Genomic DNA, 19,761 nt, shown 5'->3' with positions numbered 1-19,761 from the left:
GGGGCAGGGGCAGGTTTTTTTTAAAGATTTATTTATTTATTTATTTATTTATTTATTTATTTATTTATTTATTTATTTGTGTGTTTTGTCTGTGCATATACCTCTGTACTACATGGGTGCCTCATGCCAGCAGAGGCCAGAAAAGTGTAGCAGATCTCCTGAAACTGGAGTTACAGACGGTTGTGAGCACCATCTGGGTGCATGATAAAGCACCCATTTTATTTTATTTTATTTTAAATACGTATGTGAGTACACTGTAGTTGTCTTCAGACACACCAGAAGAGGACATCAGATTCCATTACAGATGGTTGTGAGCCACCATGTGGTTGCTGGGAATTGAACTCAGGGCCTCTAGAAGAGCAGTCAGTGCCCTTAACTGCTTAACTCTTAATAGCTCTCTCCAGCCCCCAAGCACCCAGTTTATTATGTTTTGACAAAGATTTAACAACTGTGGAGCAGTGTGTTATGTTAATAGTGATGAAGAAAAGGAAAAACAAGATTTGCAGGAGACCCCCCCCACACACACACCCATGCCCCCTTTAAAGGGCAAACATGGAAGCTGAGCTCAGTGCTGCCTATAATTTCAGCTACACGGGAGGCTGAAACAGAAGAATCTGGAGTTTGAGGCCAGCCTGCACCACATAGTTGAGGTTCTGTTTAAATAACACAAAACACAGCTAGGCATGATGGCCCACACCTGTAATCCCGGCATTGCAGAGGCAGAGAGCAGAGGACCCCTGCAACTTTGAGGCCCACCTGGGCTACATAGTTAAATCCCAGACTACAAAACAATACTTTGTCTCAAACTGAGCAAAGCAAACCCAAATCAAACGAAGCACAGGCAGGGGCCATGCTTAGAGGTGAAAAGAAGTCTTCAACAGAGAAGTGTTTGTGGATTTCGGTGAGTGGGGAAAATATTGAGCCGCATTCTGAACGCGTTATAAGTCTTTGTCCAGCTACTTCTCTTGACGGCAGGTTCCCATGGGAGCCGTTAAACAGAGCGAGCTTCCAAAGCCGGTAGGCAGATTGGCAGTTTGCTTCCAGCCTGTGATTCTTTTCCTAAGCACTATTTGAGACTATTAGGTGTGTTGTGTAAGAAGCTGGCAGTCTGTCACAATGTCCCAATCACATCTGTGTACTTATTTCTATTATTAGACTCTCCCATACTCGCTCGCCAGGTGACAAGCCGAAACTGATTTTCTTTATTTCTCCACTTCTCTGTTAACTCCTTTCTCTTCCTGAATGTGCCTCCCTACCTCAACTGAAACTGTAAACCCTAGAGTCATGTGTATGTGGAAATGTAATTCGGCACGGGGATGTAGTTATCTCTTCCAACTGTGATGGCCTGGCCCCGTTTTTTCAGGGGGAGGAGACCCGTTTTTTTCTCATTGAGCATTTCTCTTGGGGCTGAATGAGGGGACTCACTGAGGACCTGAGTTCAATCTGTAGGACCCACATGGTGGAAGGAGAGAACTGATTCTTATAAGCAGTTCTCTGACTTCCACACACATGCTGTGACGAGCATATATTCCCGCCCAAGAGAAAAATAAAAAAAGAATTCCCTCTGTATGGATATAATGGCTCAACAGTACAGTCTTTTCCTAGCGTGCTTTAGGCCCTAGATTTAACTCCCAATACTGCAAAGGCGCACGAGCATACGGAAATAAGAGCAGACACCAAACGCCTCGCCAGTCTCAGTTCTTACTTTGTGGTTCCTTGGCAGTTTCAAAGTATCTCTCAGGCGAGCCAACCGTGACTATTCAGTACAATTGGTATTCTCCACCTGCCACCATCTCTACGGTTTCTACAGCTCACTGCACTCTTATAGGCATGTGTGGTTACACAGCACATCTGACTTTTCGGAAAGAGTAAATCCCCTCTCTCCCTGCTAAGTGGCAGAGTCGAGACTAGAACCTGAGCCTTCGTGATTCCGGGGTGCGATGATTGGATTTCCTCGAAATTTAATCCCCAGCTCTATCCATTGAGGATTAAGTCATGACTAAGCACAGTAAGTCTTCATTTCTTGAGGAATTAGGCTAAGAGAGGATTAAGTGAGCTTGGCCCTGGGGAGTTAGAAGGCCAATAAGAAGCAAAGGAAGGGAAAACTCAGGCTTGTCTGTTCCTACCACATCCACAGTTCAAGAGAATTTATTTCTCCTTGTTTATTAGTCAAAGACAGCCGTAACTGTCACTTGCAGTGTTCTCAAAACTCCCAATTAGCGTGAGATAATTGTTGCTAATGCAGCAGTCGACAGATTATTGCCAAAAGCAGAGAAATGGGCACTTTCTTCTCTTCGGTCTGGGTGTGGGTGGCTTCCGTGAAACTTGGGGAATGCTGAGTTTTATCTTGCCAGCCTCATGGCATCTTGGGTCCACCTGAATCTCAAACACCCTCCAAGTTTAGGAGAACAGAACATCATTGCCTGGGAAAGGAAGAACTACCATACTCAGGAAATACCAGAAAAGGCTCTGGTCACAGTGGTGCCACGTGCCTGGGGTCTGAACTACTGGGGAAACCGAAGCCGGAAGTCTGGAAGTTCAAGCCCAAGGGATGTTGAGGGTCAACCTGGGAAACTCAGTGGTGCTGTCTCAAAATAAAAGAAGGCCCATGCCTCCGTGGGAGAGGACTGGTCAACACAGGAAAGGCCCTGGGCGCTATTGCCAGTACTGCAAAAATAAGACACTAAACTAAATAAAATATGGAAAACATAGCAGGTTCCATCTGCATCAGAGGGAACACGGGCATCTTCTTGTAGCTTATGAGGTCAGCCTGTGTTTGCTACCTGCGTGTCTGTTCCTTGGGGTGAGGAGAAGGATGCCAGTGTTCAGTGGAATCAAGGGACTCTGTCCAGCATGCATTTCAGTTTCCCCCACCATGGCCGGCCTTCTGGAGCACGCTTTGTGAATCACTGTGGATTTTCCCCTAGCCCTTTCCTGTGTTTTGAGTATTAATGAGACCCTATAGGACAAGCTAGTACTAGGCACGAGGGGAACAAGACTGGGACACTGCTGGTTCCTTCAGATGTGTGAAAGAATTCTGTGTGGGTGGGTGTGCATGTTAGTGTGTGTATGTGTGTGTGTGTGTGCATGCCTGAGTGTGTGAATGTGTGTCTGCGCATATAAGAGTGTGTGTATGTTAGTGTGTGTGATGGTTTGTACATGCTTGGCCCAGAGGGTGGCACTATTAGAAGGTATGGCCCTGTTGGAGTAGGTGTGGCCTTGTTGGAGTAGGTGTGGCCCTGTTGGAGTAGGTGTGGCCTTGTTGGAGTAGGTGTGTTACTGTGGGCTTTAAGACCTGCATCCTCGCTGCCTGGAAGCCAGTATTCTGCTAGCAGCCTTCAGATGCAGATGTAGAACTCTCAGCTCCTCCTGCACCATGCCTGCCTGGATGCTGCCCTGCTCCTGCCTTGTTGGCAATGGACTGATCCTCTGAACCTGTAAGCCAGCCCCCATTAAATGATGTCCTTATAAGAGTTGCCTTGGTCATTGTGTCTGTTCACAGCAGTAAAACTCTAAGACAGTGCGCCGTGCATGCGTGTGTGCATGTGTGCTCGTGTGTATTAGTGTGTTTGAGTGTGTGTGCTTGTGGAATGTGGAAGCTACATGTCAATATCGAGAGTCATTTCTCAGGCGCTGTCTCCCTGGTGTTTGAGCTAGGGTCTCTCACTGGCCAAGTCCTCTAGGCTAGCTGGCCAGTGAGCGTCAGAGCGCTGCTTGTCTCTGCGTTCCCAGTCCTGGGATTGCAAGCATGAACCACCTAGTGGACTTGGGGTATCTGACTCAGCTGGCTTTGAACTGCCCTGCCTCTGGGTCCTGAGTACTGCGGTGACAGGCACGTTCTGTCTCAATGCTTGAGTCCGTCCTGTTTTAAATTGCAATGCAAAAATCTCGTTGTCGAGACTCTGTTCTTTTACTGGCTCCAGAAAGAAATGGCCTGCTTTCTGTTCTCAAAGCTTCTCGTGCTTTGTGAAAGTCATCACTTCTCACGCTCGAGTGTAGGATCCATGTCTGAGTCACATCTTCTACCTGTGCAAAACGGCGCGTCTTCCATGGTGTGCCATCCAGCCTTGCACAGTGGTTAACGTGTGTCCCAAACCCTGGTATCTAAGCCTCACACATACCTGTTCTTATAAACCTTACTATGGCTTTGTGTGGGAAGAAGGACCAATCATGTCCCCTATCCGTAGCTGTCACTCGGGTAAGAGAGGAAAATATCGTGAGATAAATCACTCAGAGTCATATAAGTAAGAAGTGAGGTGTGATCCCTGGGAGGTTTGCCCTTTTCTGAAGGGAAATGCAGGAGTGGACTCAGGGGAGAGGAGAGGTAGCTGGGAGGGTCTGGGAGGAGAGGAAGGAGGGAAAACTTCAGTCAGGATATAATATATGAGAGAATAAAAAAAAGTGAGGTATTAATTCAACCTGTAACAGAGTGTACTGGACATGAGTCCCCTTCCTACTACAGGACCATGCTATGTGGCCTAGGCTTCATGGTCTAGACTCAATCATTGCCTTGATACTACCCCCTGTTGGCTTCGTTGAGTGTGTGCAGGCTTGTGTTCTTGTGTGTGTGTGTGTGTGTGTGTGTGTGTGTGTGTTGTGTGTGTGTGTGTGTAGAGTGCCAGAGGACAACTTTTGGTAGACGGTTCTTTCTCAACGCAGTATGAGTTCTGGGGATTGAACTTAGGTTGCAGGTCTCAGGGCTTGGAGGTGTCTTCACACACTGAGCCACCTTGTTGGCCCCGACTTGGTATTTATCAGTTACTTGGAACCACTACACATTTTGAAGGGGACCAATCATTTTTATTTCCTTGTTAGCTGAATTTTCCAAACCATGGAAAGACCAGAAGGGGGCGCTCAAAACTCGACTTGTTCTGGTGACCGAGGTGCTGGCTTGGTTATGATTTGGGAAACAACAGTGCCATCTAGTGGAGTAACTTGTTAATCTCAGGTCAAATCTCTCCCTCTCCTTCCTCCTTCCCTCTCTTTTTCTCTCCCTTCCCACCTTCTTTTTCTGAGACAGGGTTTCTCTGTGTAGCCCTGGCTGTTCTGGAACTCACTTTGTAAAGACCATGAGAGCCTCAAACTCATAGAGATCCGACTGCCTCTGCCTCCCTAGTGAGTACGGGGATCAAAGGCGTGCCCCACGACTGCCGAAGTATGGGATCTCTTTGAATTAACTTAAGTTTTATGCTTTGGATGCTAGAAGAAGGGTGTGGTGAGTAGGACCTGCCAACCTGTTATTGCCAAAGTAGACCAAGGCCAGCCTATTCCTCAGAGAGGCTGACATGCTCATCTTGGTCTTTCGGGTCAGTTGAACCCGTTGTCTATTATAAATGTTGTAAGAACCCCGAACTCTAGACACCCCTCTTCTGCTTTTCCTGCCAAGTACTTTCCATGGCGTGCACTGGCCCATCTATCTCGAGGATTGCCTCTGGAGCTGTGCGACTTGGAATTTCTTCCCCAGCTCCCATCCTCCACGGCGCTGCATAAGAGACCCCAGTATGAAGTTACACGGGTCAGCAACGCTGGAACAAAGTTCTGCTACGAGATGTTTTAAATATATATTATTTAAAACATATTACCAGGTTGTATAAAATTCTGCATTCTGTTTTGAGACAGTTTCTCTGTGGCCCTGGCTATCTTGACTGGCTTGGTAGATCAGGCCTGCTTCAGACTCACAGAGGTCCGCCTGCCTCTGCCTCCCACGTGCTGGGATTGGAGGTGCGTGCCATCACATCCAGCTTTAGGACTCTGCTTTTGAACTCAGCTCCGTATTCATGCAGCCCTCAGAGTAGGAAGAGCAGGGGTTGTGCCTGTCCCCTCCCTCCCTCTCTGCCTTCCTCCTCAGGCAGGGACTTGGTAGGTGGGGCAGATCCCAGTCAAATCTTCCTGGCAATCTCCCTCTCCGGTACCTTCCAAACCCTTCCCTCTCCTACTGCACCAGCTCCTTGTGGGCTTGCGTGAGTTGAAGAAGAATCCTGTCCGATTGCTTGACTAACGAGGTTGGAAGCTGTCAGGGCTTTGCCTACCGAGGTATACATGCTTGGGGATTCCGGAAGTAAGTTAGGACCTCCCTTCTGCAGTCTAGACAGCCGCGCAGCTGCCTTGGGCATCGTGACAGCGACGGTCAGCAGTTAGTGTCTTTTCTCAGCGTGGCATCCCGCTTCCACCAGAATGGTCTGCTCTCACTCGGGCTGGTAACCCCATTTCTTTGTGTAGTTGAAGTCTGCACGACCTCTCCCAAGGGCTGAGAAAGCTAGAGAAGTGTTAACGGTTCGCCTTCTGTGTCTTCTCCTCAGCAGCCAGCAGAGCAGCCAGCAGAGCAGCCATGACGATGATTCCAGCAGGTTCCTGAGTCCTCGAGTGCGCGAAGAGAGGTAAGTTTGAGGAAACGGGAGTATCGGGAGTATTGGGGGAGGAGTGGGAAAAATGGCTGAGAAATGGGGTGAAGCACTTCTGATGGATGCCTCTGCTGTGTGTGAGCGCTCCGGGAAGTGGAAGAGGAGGTATCTGGCCTTTATCCTTGGAGAATGAGTGGAAAGAGAAACTGTTGCCCAAGAATCCAGGGGGAACAACATTGTTGCAGATGCTGAAGGCATGGGGCCTCTCCAAGGGAGGAAGCCAACTGCAGACCAAAGGCTCTGGGCACGTTTAGGAGTTGAGTCATGCTTTGACTAGGCTCTGAAAAGAGAGGGTTTCTCTGTGTAGCCCTGACGGTCTAGAACTGGCTTTGCAGACCAGGCTGGCCTTGAACTCACAGAAACTACTTGTCTGTGCCTTCTAGGATTCTAGGATTAAACGTGCGCATTATACTTTAAAGATTGAAGGTAGCGTGGCTCAAGTAGGGAAGAGGGATTTTGTTTCGTTTTTGTTTGGGGTAAGAATGTTTTGTACTTGAGCAAGTCGTGTGTCCTGGGGTGGGCACTCATTGTCCCTGAAGGCCAGATCATTAGGAGTGGAGCAGATGTATGTGTTGGGGGTTATTGGAGAAGCGGTTGCTATGTTGATAGAAAGGCTACAAGGAGAATATGAAGGCTCCTGAAGAATTCCTGGAGAATATGAAGGCTGGGCTGAGGATTTGAGAGCTGCTGGTTCTGTGTTAGGGCTCTGAAGACCAGCCAGGAGCTGTTTCATTAGTGCTGTGAGTAGAAACCTAAGGGTTTCTAGTTGTGAATTAAAATCGGTTTTTATGTACATCAAGGAAAGATGATTGGACCTGCAGTGCTGAACCTTGACCACCCCCCCCCCCTGCCCTGAGCCTTTAGCACACAGAACACACACTCTGAATTATAGCAGGAGAGAGCAGGGCAGCAGATGGGGAGTTAAAAGAAAGCCTTAGTTGGCCTACCACAGGGGCCCTAGGGTTTGTTAATTTTTGGGTCAGCCTCTTGATAAGTAGCTTAGCCTGGGCTGGATTTGAGACCCTCCTGACTCAGTTTCCTCAAGCCCAGGAATGCCACTGTGCTTGACTTGAGATGTGTGTGTTTTAAAGGAGAAAATCAATTTACATTTAGAAAAGGTCATTTACTTAAAAGGTTTTCTTAAAAATTACGTTTAGTGTGTGCATGTGCGTGTGTGCATGTGTGTGTGCCTGTGTGTGTGTGTGCCTGTGTGTGTGTGTGTGTGTGTGTGTGTCTATATGTTTGGATACATGTGGAGATTAGAGGACCATTTTCAGGAGACTCTTCTGTCTTTTACCATGTGAGTCCTGGAGATTGAATTTGGTTTCTCCGGTTTGACGGCAAGCCCCTTTACCTGGTAAGCCATCTTGCCACCTCAAGAAACGTTTTTTTTTTTTTTCTTTTTGGCCTTGGTAGTTTTTGCCTGTAACCCAGCACTCTGGAGTCAGGGGTAGGGATAGGAAGATCCCTGGAAGCGTAGAGCCAGCCTGGTCTACATAGCTGCAAGGCTCCCCAAGTCACTTATACAGACCTTGTTTTGAAAAAATACAAACAAAATTATTTCGCAAGTCTAATATTGACTAACTTGAAAGGATTTCCTATGAAAAAGAACGTGGGGATTTTACTTATCAGCCAATGACTGACCCCGCTGCCTGGATCTCAACTGCTAGGATTACAGAGCGACCCTCCCACACCCTTCATCGGGTGGTCTTTGAAGGGGGTGTGCACGATTGTGATCTGCAGGAAGCTGAGCCGATCGAGTTACTGTATAGTGATCTGCTTTTCCAAAATGGATTTTACAGTCAAGACAATGGTTCTGAAGCAATGTCATTTCAAGAGCTGGTTGAAATCTGTGAGCTGGTGTCACACACCAGCACTCCAGGGGAAGGGACAGGTGGATCTCTGTGTTCTTAGCCAGCCTGGTCTTCAGATGAATTCCAGGACAGCCAGGGCTAAACAGAGAACCCATGTCTCAATAACAAAAACAAACAAACAAACAAACAAGAGCTGGTTGACAGAAGGAGGTTAGACCTGAAACGGCGATGTTCTTGGTGAATATAATGTCACTCACTTTTGAGCCAAGGTCTCACTATAGCTGGCCTTCCATCCTGCTGGGTACAGTCATGGGCTGCCACTCCCAGCTCTACATACAAAATCCTACAGAACAGAGTTGAAATAGAATTAGAGTAGCGTGAGTTGTAAAAGAGAAGCATCCCGCTCAGGTTAGAACGAAGGTTCATGCGACCCAACAGGCCTCACCAAGTAATGAACTCCCTCCCACTTTACAGGAGAAAGCAAGCCAGAGGCGGGGAGTGGGTCACAAGAGACTCTGTCCTGAACCAACATGCCAAGCTCTCTCTAAATGCTATGTTTGGATTCTTTTGCATTCTGTCCCATTTCTCATTTTTATGCCCATTATTAGCCCAGTTCATCTAGACTGGTTCAGTCCAGTCTAGATGAAGTCATTGTGGATAGGTAACCCCCCAAACACTAATTAGTCAAAATAATCAGTTTTGATCCGAGCATTCTTTAAACCAGAGTAGCTTATGCATTTGTATGGCTGTACAGACTTTTGGCATGAATACCCTAAAAATAAATGGCCGAGAGGTCCCTAAGCCAGCGCTCTGTGCCTGTGTGCTGAGTATCTCAGGATGAATACTGCCCAGTTTTTCAGTGTGATGTCCTCAGCTGTAGTTCGTCTTTTGGGATCTATTGCCAACCCCTCTCTTCCTGCCATGCTATCGGGAGCTAAGTACCGAATTACATGGAACCCCGACAGCAGCCTCCCCAGGATATCCTGTCTCTCGAATGCTGCTACTTGAACAGACCTGCTTTTGGTTGGCTGCTCAGAAACGGACACTGGTAAACATGACATTCAGCCGCCTTGTCTGGCCATGTGTACCTTCCTGAAAGGTTCACCTCTAGACTTGTAGCCCTCAGAAAACCCTCCTAAATTTCTTTCCCATCCAGAACCTGCCCAGTTTCCTAACCTCTCCAAAGTGGGTATGGAAATTATTTGTCTCAACTTGCTTGGTTTCTTAGTGAGGGTTGTACTACTGTGAATAGACATCATAACCAAGGCAACTCATAAAAACAACCTTAAGTTGGGGCTGGCTTACAGGTTCAGAGGTTCAGTCCATTATCATCAAGGTGGGAACATGGCAGCATCCAGGCAGGCATGGTGCAGGAGGAGCTGAGTTCTACATCTTCATCTGAAGGCCACTAGCAGAACACTGGCTTCCAGGCAGCTAGGATCAGGGTTTTTAAGCCCACGCCTACAGTGACATACGTACTCCAACAGGACCACATCTTCTAATAGTGCCACTCCCTGGGCTAACCATATGCAAGCCATCACACTTGACATCTGTCAGAAGTGTGCTTCGGGAGGGGTGGTCCCTGTGCGTGCTCCCATCTGAGCTGCCCAGAGCTGCCCTGAGTTTGCCATGGCCACTCCCAGTGAAGTCCTCCCTTCTTGGGTTCCTTCTACTTGTGAGAACAAGTTCTCAGGGTCATAACCTATACTTGATTCTTCCTTTAATACATTTTCACTCATCATTGGGCTGTAATGGACTGAGATTTAAATCTAAAGAGATCTTCTGTAGTAATAAGAAGGAGGGAGGCCTGATATTGCCTGTGCCCTGGATGGTCTCTGTCTAGCCCTACCTGCCCTTGGGAGTAGAGGGTGAGTTGGGGCAGAGTCAATGACACAGACTTGAGGAGCGTGTGTGTGTGTGTGTGTGTGTGTGTGTGTGTGTGTGTGTGTGTGTAGAGAGAGAGAGAGAGAGAGAGAGAGAGAGAGAGAGAGAGAGAGAGAAGAGACCGTCCAGCAAGCTCTCTCAGCACTGCTGCAAGCTCCTTTAATACACTCCACCCCCATTGGTCCCAAGAAAGCATCTCTTCTAAACAGCACTGTCTGATTGGCTGGCATTATTTGCACCAGCAATCCTTGGTCTCTCAGGCAGTCCTCAATCAGGTCCTCTTGCAGGAGATGCTTTTGAGTTTTTGTAGCGTCCAGCATTTACATAGGGGCGACCCTACTACAGGCCATGTGCCTTACTCTGATAGCTGAGCACGCGCTCTCTCTCTCTCTCTCTCTCCCTCCCTCTCTCCCCCCTCCCCGCCGTGTGTGTGTGTGTGTGTGTGTGTGTGTGTGTGTATAGAGGGCCAGTGATGCTGGTGGAGGTCAAAGGTCAATCTCTGGTGTATTTCTTCAGGTGTTATCCATTCTCTCTCTCCTTCCCTCCTTCCATTCTTTCTTTCATGTAGAAGAGAGGAAAGGTCTGTCATTGGCCTGGAACTCACTGATTAAACTAGCAGCAGGCCCCCGGGATCCATTTGTCTCTGTCTCCCCCTTGCTGGCTGTGATTATAAGCTCAGGCTCCTGGAGATGGGACTTCTGCTTATGTCAGCAAGCATTTTACTGACTGAGCTGGGCTTCCAGCCCCTCACTTCTCTGGAAGACTGCACTGTGTCATTAACAGCCACGTTTCCTGTGCTGTAAGTCTTTCCTGTAATCTTCCCATTTACTCTGTGACATTCCTCTGGGGGTGGGGTGGGCAGAAGCAGTAAGGACTATTACAGATGGACGGTAACCAAGAACGAGGCCATTTGTGACTGCCTCTAATACTCTGGATCATGAAAGCTCGTTTCGTAGAACAGGCGAAAATTAATATTGATTTTTTTTTTAAAAAAAACTTAAATTCTTTAAAATTATAGTTTTTTTTATAAGATGCTCTTTTAGTTAGTTTAATAAAACATTGATTCTTTTCAGACCTGTACAAAGTCCAGGAGGGACATAGTGTTTAGAAACAAGATAACCACCTTACACCAACCATACATCACTTGACAATAGAGTAATCCCCATGTGATTGTCTCATTGTGTGGCTATTACGGAATGCTCACATAAATGGAGATAGTTGTAACATTTCTATGAATCTAATCTTCCTGGACTAGCTCCATGGTGGACTGAAGTGAGCTGGTGTAATCTGTGACTGTCTTAACAATTATAAATGAACCATCCCTCTCTGGTCAATTATAAATGAACCATCCCTCTCTGGTCAAATGGGGCAACAGTGGTTTCTGGGGCAGCCGTGATGTCAGGGAGAAAGGTTAATTTTATGTAATGACTCCATTTACTGGGAAATGGGTAAGGAGTCAGAAGGAGGGCTGTCTCGGAAGTTGGACACTGCTACACTCCTGCCAGGTTTCCAGTAAAAAGGAAAAGTTGTGCACGCGTGTGTGTGTGTGTGTGTGTGTGTGTGTGTGTGTGTGTGTGTGTGTGTGTGTGTGTGCAGAACATTAATCCTGCTTCTAGGCGAGACCAGTGCCAAGCTGAAATACTAGTCTTCAGGTTCACCCTAAACTAGACCAATTAGCTTCTCAGGTAGCCAGAACTCACTCAGTCTGTCTCTCCCAGTGGCAAGGACTTCTTAACAAAGCCCAGATTGTAGGAAAAGAGCTGTTTTACTGAGGACCCTTTGTGTGAGTCAGGTGAGTTTCATGAGAACGTGGGCTCAGCTGACCTCATTACCTGTCAGCAGCAGGAAAGTTGAGAGCTGGAGAAGAGGTGCAGGTATGTAAATGCCAAGGCCAGGCTGCAGTTCCCTGCCCCTGCAAGCAGAGTCTGCACTCATGTAGACATCGCTGTGTGCAGGCATGCATGCCACGAGGCTTTATGAGCGATCCAAAGGATACAGCCAAGCTGCTCGAGCCCAGCTACAAGATGGGTGGAGGAGTGCTGGGTGCTGATGGGGCCTGCTGTATTGGTAAGGGCAAATACCTACACCAGGCATATTTTATTAGCAATACTTTTCTTGTCTCCTGAATTTTTGTTTCATTTTGTTTTCAAGACATGGTTTAGCAATCCAGTCTGGCCTCAAACTAATTGTATGACTGAGGATGATGTTGAAATCTTGTTCTTTTTACAATTTCCAAGTGCTGGGAGTAAAGGTCTGTGCCACACCTGACTTTATTTCTTCTTAAAATTTCTTCTTTCATTAATTAATTAATTTGAGGTGCTGGAGATCAAACCCAGGGCTTTTCAGATGGCAAGAAAACTCTCCCACTGAGCTACCTCCCTGGCTCTAAATGCTTTCTCATTGTTATTCTTTTGAGATAAAGTCTCACTACAGATAACTATGTAGCCCTGGCTGGCCTACATTGTAGTTACAATGTAGTTCGTGATGGTCTTTGATCTTGTGACAGTTCTGTGGGAACCTCATGAGGTCTGGGATTACAGGTATGTATCCCATCATGTTAGGTGGTAACTGAGTATTTTATCATGTATTTATATATATAATTCCTTGTTTTTTCACTCACTCACTCACTCACTCACTCACTCACTCACTCACTCACTCACATGCTTGAGACACTGCCTCACGGTGTAGCCCTAGCTGTCTTGCCACTCGATACATACAGATCAGTCTGGATTTGAACTCACAGAGATATTCCTGCCTCTACCTCCCAAATGCCACCATAAAGACATGCCACCACGTCTAACTGTAACTATACGGTACTTGGTTCTTCTCAACTTTAGTCTTTTCGTTTGTGAAGGTCTACTGTTTATAATACCTAGGGAAGAATAGCTAAAATACTGTATGTGAAGTGCTAGACTTTAGGTAGGTGATAAATAAACTAGGTACTTAGTAGGTGTTAAATAAATGGGAGGTTTGTTTGTTTATGTTGCTGTTTTTACTCTCATTTTGCCTCCCAGTAAGACTTGATTCTTGAGTGCAGTCATGCAGTTATGCTCTTCTGACCTATGGAAGCAAAGGCATGGAAGGTCTCATGAAGCCTGGCTGAGCTGAGAATGATTGGCAGTCGATAGCCACGGGGTGGCTCCAGTGGGTGTCGTTCACCCTTGTTCCTAGGGCAGCATTAATTTGGACTCAGTGGGGGGTATAAAATAACAACAGTAACAAAGAGGAGCGGAGTGAAGTTGGGAGGAGATGGAAAAGGAACGTTCGTGGAGGAGTGGGTGCTAGATATATGATCAAAATACATTATATGCATATGTGAAATTCTCAAAGACTAAATAAAAATGCATACCTAAGAGACCGTCCAGATAAAAAATGTGGGTGGGATTCGGAGCGCCTTCAAATGCAAAGTCCAGACAGTGGTGGATAAACAGACTAAGGAGTGACATCACCCTTCAGTCTTGTTGGTAATAGCGAAACACACTTGCAAATGGCTGTACGATGTCATTATGGACTTGAAATTATATGTTCAGTAACAAAACAATCCTTGTTAAGTTCTAAACTATGTGGTGAGTCCTTTCCATATTTTCTTAACATAGCACTCTTTTTGTGGTTGTTGTTGTTTTTGTTGTTGTTGTTGTGTTTGTCTTTTTGTTTTTCCCAGTGTTTGGGAGACTCAAGGCTGGAAGAAGTTAAGTACCTGCCCGGGAATGGCTTACTGTTCTTGGGGTGGAAGCTAGGAGGTGCGTCCCCACAGACTCTGGAGGGGGATGCTTCAGCTGAGAGCTCTGGGATGAGTGGGAGTGTCACGTGGACAGCCTTCCTGGGAAAGGGACAGGATGTACACAAGCACGGGGTTGTGAGAGAGCCGGAGAACACAGAGGGAGGGAGCTCAGGAACCACAGATACCTAAGTCTGCTGTCCTGGGAGGGGGCTTCTGCTAAGAGACTGGAGAAGGTTATCTGAGCAGGTGGAGGGGTCTTTGACGTGGCCATGTGAGGAGTGCTGTGGATTGACAGGAAACCTTGGAGGGATCTGGACAGATGGGATGCCCTGTGTCTACCTGGGCAAACTTTATAAGCAGAGGTTTTTCTGAGGAAGCCTCAAGTTGCTCAGGCTGGCCTTGAACTTCCCTTGTAGCCTAGAGTGGCTCCAAATGCCTGGAATGCACTTGCAGAGTTAGTGTTTAACGGGGCCTGCTTTTTCTTCTCTGCCTTCCGTCTTTCTTCTTATTAAAGGTAGGAATGAATTAGACAAACAAAAAATGCCCCGTTGAGTTTAATCTGAGTCGTTTACAAAATTGTTGAGGGTGTATTTACAGATGTAGGAGCCACCTATCAGTGGCTACACCACTGGAGAAATGTCTTTTCCTCCTCCAGCAACCATTAACTGGGTATAAATCCTCAGAGAAAGGTGGGGCCTAAGAGTCCCTCGCCCTTGTGCATTTGTGTGCACGGGGACACAAAGGTGTGCCTGTGAGGGCTACGGATCAATGTTGGGTGCCCTTGTTGAGGTGAAGTCCATTTTTGAGATTCTGGTGTTTGCTAACTGAGCAAGGCTGGGCGACTTTGCTTACCCAGCACTGGGGTTACAACTGTGTCTGCCTACAAATGTGTGGACTTTATTTCTGGCTGCCAGAGACTGAACTCGGAGTAAACACCTCATCGACTTCGCTGTCTTCAGGCCTTCTTGAAGAACAAACAACAGTGGTCCCACTGCGTGGCGAGGCTGGCTTCTAACTGGCAATTCTTCTGCCTCAGTTTCCCAAACGCTGGGGTGGCAGGTGTGTACCAAGATGTGCAGTGGTTTGAGAAATACACAGTTGGAAGTGCAAACAGATGAACTGGAAGCAGATAACACTTCGCCTAATCCAGTCTCTTAAATATTTACCGAGTGTGCACTGTATGCCATCCACTCTAGGCATTATCTATACAGCCGCAATCAAGTTAGCCACGTTGATGCTTACTGTCCAGTGAGCGGGAATGGACACCCAAAAAAGAAGCTCCCAAGTAATAGGAGATGCTCTGTAGAAAACGAAAGAGGGGGGATAAATCCAGCAAGGAGGGCGGTAGGCGGGGAGGACTTACTACCATGGCAACATTGAGACAGAGACCAGATGGTATATTTCTGAATGGTGGTAGCGAGGACAGAAAAAGAGGAGCCAATTAAAAATGTGAGAAATAGAGCTGACGAGAGTGACATCCAGGTTGGGAGGCTGTCCAGGATGAACTTGAGTCTTTCTGGCTTGTGCAGCCGAGAAAGGCATCATGGTCTGGAGGCTCAGCCCTTCCTGTGCTGTAATCATGGCGGAGCACGGTGGTTCTGAACCTTCCTAACGCTGCGACCCTTTAACACAGGTCCTCAGGTCGTGGTGACACCCCACCCCCTCCAACCATAAAATTATTTCATTGCTACTTCATGACTGTAACGTTGCTACTGTTACACATAGCAATGTAAATATCTGATGTGCAAGCTATCTAGCATGTGACCCCTGTGAAAGGGTCCTTTGACCCCCAAAGGGGTTGGGATCCATGGGTTGAGAACCATCGTCCTAGCACATGCGATACTGAGGGAAGATACCTGTGTGCCTCACACGTCTCCTTTGTAAAATGTGTGCAGTAATCATACCTCACAGGCTTGTGCAAATTAAACCCTTTGCATGGGTGATGATCTATAATAAGGATATGCCTGCTCCATGGCTAGTGTTTTGTATGTGCTTGCATTAAGTATTAATATATTGTGTATGTTCAGAAGAAGTTGGAGCGCAGCCATGATTAGTGGGTCTTAAATTCCAGCATCCAGAGTGTGAACTGCTACTTGGTACATGCAAATGGAGAGGCGGACTAGGCAGGGGTTGTGAGCTTCAGAGGGCACCTCTTAAAATGTACTCGTTTGGAGATTCAGGGTAATTTAGTGGAGAAAGACTTGCTGTAGTGCATTGGAGGTCTCCGATCCCTTCCCCAGCACTGCAAACATTCAAAGATCTGGGTTAGGCTGTGAAAGAATTGGATGTGCACATAAGGGTGTGGGAGGAGGGAGGTCCTCAAGAAGGCTGAGTTGAATCCCAGGCTGCTCTCCTGGGCTGTGCTCCTATCGAAGTGTCTGGAAGCCAGGTGTCGGGTAGGTAAGGAGGAGAGGCCCAGAGGGTAGGGAGAGTGACAGCATGATGCATGCAAATGGCACAGGTGCAGTCATAGGTGATGGAGGAGGGGAGACGGTAGCTTCAGGATCTCTTCTTCTGAGTAGTGAGGAATGAGATATCCCTAAGGTGGGATGTGAGTAGTCTGGAGGTCAGGTATTTGTCTGTCTGTCTGTCTTTCTATTTCAATTTTAAAATCACATCTCTGGCTCAGTGGTTAAGAGCCCCGACTGCTCTTCCAGAGGTCCTGAGTTCAATTCCCAGCAACCACATGGTGGCTCACAACCATCTGTAAAGAGATCTGATGCCCTCTTCTGGTGTGTCTGAAGATAGCTACAGTGTACTTATATATAATAAATAAATAAATCTTTAAAAAAAAATCACATCTCTGTCTCTCTGTTACTGTCTCTCTGTGTGTCTGTCTGTCTGTCTCTGTGTGTCTGTCTGTCTCTCTGTATGTGATGTGTGCATGTGCATGTATGTAGAGGAGCATGTATATCAAGGTGCGCATGTAGTAGTCAGAGACCAACTTTCAGGAGTCACTTCTTTCCTTCCATGTGGGTTTCAGGGGTGCCACTGAGGTTCTCAGTCTTGGCGTCAAGAACCTTTGCCTGCCGAAGGTCTAAAAACACCTAACTATTGTGCGTGTGCCTGGACAGGAATTTGTGCTCTTTTCCATCTCTCTAGTTTGAATGCAGCTCTCCGGGTTTGTTTAGCAAGAGCCTTCATTTCAGCCTGCTGAACAATCTTGCTGGCCCCCTAATTTAGTTGTTTTTTTTTTTTTTAAATCATCTAAGCAGTGGTAGTGCATACCTTTATTACCATAACAGCAAGGCAGAGGCAGGGAGATGTCTGTGTTCTCAGCCAGCTTGGGGGGAGGGGTGGGGAGAGAGAGAGAGAGAGAGAGAGAGAGAGAGAGAGAGAGAGAGAGAGAGAGAGAGATATCCAGGACACCCTGGGAGAAATCCTGTCAGGAAAAACAAAAGCAAGCAATGAATAAATGTCACCCACTGGGAGGCTGAAGAGAGAGCTTAATGGGCAAAGTGTGAGGACTGGAGTTTGTGTTTCTAGCGTCCACAGCCGTGTAGGGATGTAGCCCATCTGTAGTCCCAGTACTTAGGGAGTGGAGGTGAAGTATCCTTGTGGACAGATTAGCTAGCTGGACTAGTTGAGTCATTTGCAGGTTCCTTGAGATCTTGCATCAAGTAAAAAAAAGAAAGAGGGAGCAAGGAAGAACCTTGAAATCAGTCTCTTGCTTCCAGATGTGGGCACGTACACACAGACAGACAACCGTATCAGTTTCTCTGCTGAGTTCTTACCTTGGTTTCCCTCAATGATGGACTCTAGCCTGTTAGCCATAACAAACCCTTTCCCACACAGCAGCTAAGAAAGTCAGTGGCCATCATGTCCTGCTGGGAGAGTACCGTTGCTTCTGGCACAAAACTTGCAGATTTCTGCAGCGCAATAGCGCCACCTACCTGCCTAGCCCCTGCATTCTCCACTGACCTGCTCGACTCAGGTGATCTTTACCTTAAGGAAGGAGCCAAGTAGCAATCCCTCTGGGAGCAGTGCCAGCTGCCCCTCCTTTCCCTCCAGCGCCAGCAGCTGACATCACATGCAGGTACACCTCCGTCCTCCCTGTCTGAGGACAGAGGGAGCAGGAGCTTGCCAAGTGTCCAGACCACTGCCAGATGTGGAAGGATAGGAGAGGGCTCAGCATGGAGCCGTGGCTCAGAGAGAAGGCAGGGGGGACTATGATGCATTAGAACACACAGACCCTCTCACCCCGGGCCCGTTTTCTGTATGGGACAGCCGAGCATAGAGATTGTGTGGGGAGGAGTGCACTATCGTCCGCTGGGGCAGTTGCAGAGGCAGGGCATCCATGCTCCTCCAGAGTGAACCTGCAGCCCTCGAGGTCCTGGCCGCCATGTGGCCAGCCCTCCCCTGAGCCCGGCATGGTGCAGAATCTGCACACAGAGGCTGTCTCCTGCAGCACAGCCGTCAAACGGACTTGCTACTACCGTGTCTCCTGTCTGAGGAAGAAGCTGGCCTTTCTGAGAGCCAAGTAAGTGGTAGGGGCAGGTTAGGATTGGGACAGGTTGGGTCTCTTCACAGAGGCAGAAATAGTTTGGAACTTGGCTTCCAATGATTGCTCCCTGTTGAGTGACAGGTACGTTAGGGAGAGACAGATGTGTTGCAGGAGGCTGAAGGGGAAAAAGCTAAGGTGGACAGCTGATGAGGTGTGGACTGGGAGATTTAGTCTGTGCCCCACTGTGTGATTCCTAAGAGATCACTCGCCTCCCTCTGCTCTTCCTAAGTAGCCAGCTCGATGGCAGCTTTTGTTTCTGCCGTGGAAGATCAGTCAGTAAAGAGTTTGGAGTGCCTGAGAGAAAGGTGCTGGATTCTGAGTGCTTGGTCTCTGCGAGTGCTGAGGATTGCTTTTGACCGATAGGGACTTCAAGATGGAGGTGCGTGGGTTGTCCAATTCATGTTGTCATCTATTGTGCCTCTTTGCTTCGGGACTGGGTGTTGACACGGAGGTGTGAGTATTATCCAGATGTGGGGCACTTGTCTTAAGGCAGGCCCCTAATCTGGCAGAGCTGTGCTACAGTGGCCCCTTGCAAGACCATGCTATACCTTGGCCTCTGTGACAAGCAGAGAGCAGGAAGCTGGCTGGAAGGAAGAGGTTCAAGTAGTGAACGGGAGCCATGGCAATGGCTCAAGGGGGCATATAGACTTGTGCAAGCTGTGGGGAGACAGGGCATCTTTCTTTGGTGTGGAAACAAGGGCTAGCATTGCAGAAAGGGAGAATGGGACAGAAGAACGTGAGGAGAGCAAAGGAGAAAAAAGAAGGTAGTATAGGAAGCTAAGTGGATTTCAAAATAGGTAGGGAGCAGAGGTTGATTTTGACTTGATCTCGATGTTCTGTGTCTCTGTCTCCGTCTGTCTGTTGGTCTCTGCACACACACACACCCTCTAGTCACACAGGAAGCACAGACACAGATGCTTGTCACCATGTAGCCATGTACTGACTGTTCCCTGCCCAGGGTTTCTACTTTCCTCATGTTTTATGGATGTTGAGCTGGGCTGAGTCTCTCTCCTCAGCACAGAATGTGCCATGCACACAGTAGGCCTTCAGCAGACAATGCCAGTGCTGGTGGCCAAAGAGAGTTCTTCCTTGAGTGAGTTTAGCCCCTTCACTTTCTTCTCTTTTGTTTGTTTGTGTGAGTCAGGGTGTCGCTTAGTAGCCCGGACTGATCCGTAACTCAAAGTGATCCCCCTGCCTCAGCCTCCCAAGTGCTGGAATTACAAGCGTATGCCACCACAACTGGCTTTACTTCCTATCTTGGTACTAATCACTGACCTCAAGTGACAGCTGTACTTGTTTGTTTGATGCTTTAGTTATTCTCTCCCGCATTAGTCCTTAAACTTCAAGAGAGCCGAGATTGGTTCTCTGATTTTTTTTTTGTATTGTTGATGCTTAGTTCAGCCCCTAGTACCCAGTAGGTCCTGAAAAGATATCTAT

General features: G+C 47.5%; 1 protein-coding gene across 1 annotated transcript in view; it reads left to right on the top strand.

The window, feature by feature from the left end:
- LOC116908152 overlaps positions 1 to 18,304 on the top strand; it is a 124,859-nt gene extending 106,555 nt beyond the window's left edge. Inside the window, exons 3-4 of the mRNA XM_032911455.1 lie at positions 6,300 to 6,377; positions 18,130 to 18,304. Coding sequence (XP_032767346.1) covers positions 6,300 to 6,377; positions 18,130 to 18,304 — 253 coding nt within the window. The remainder of the gene's footprint in view (positions 1 to 6,299; positions 6,378 to 18,129) is intronic.
- Positions 18,305 to 19,761: the final 1,457 nt, after the last annotated feature.

This window comes from Rattus rattus, chromosome 8 (genome assembly GCF_011064425.1).
Source record: "Rattus rattus isolate New Zealand chromosome 8, Rrattus_CSIRO_v1, whole genome shotgun sequence".
NCBI classification, from domain to species: domain Eukaryota; kingdom Metazoa; phylum Chordata; class Mammalia; order Rodentia; family Muridae; genus Rattus; species Rattus rattus.
This window is presented reverse-complemented; position numbering and strand designations above follow the sequence as displayed.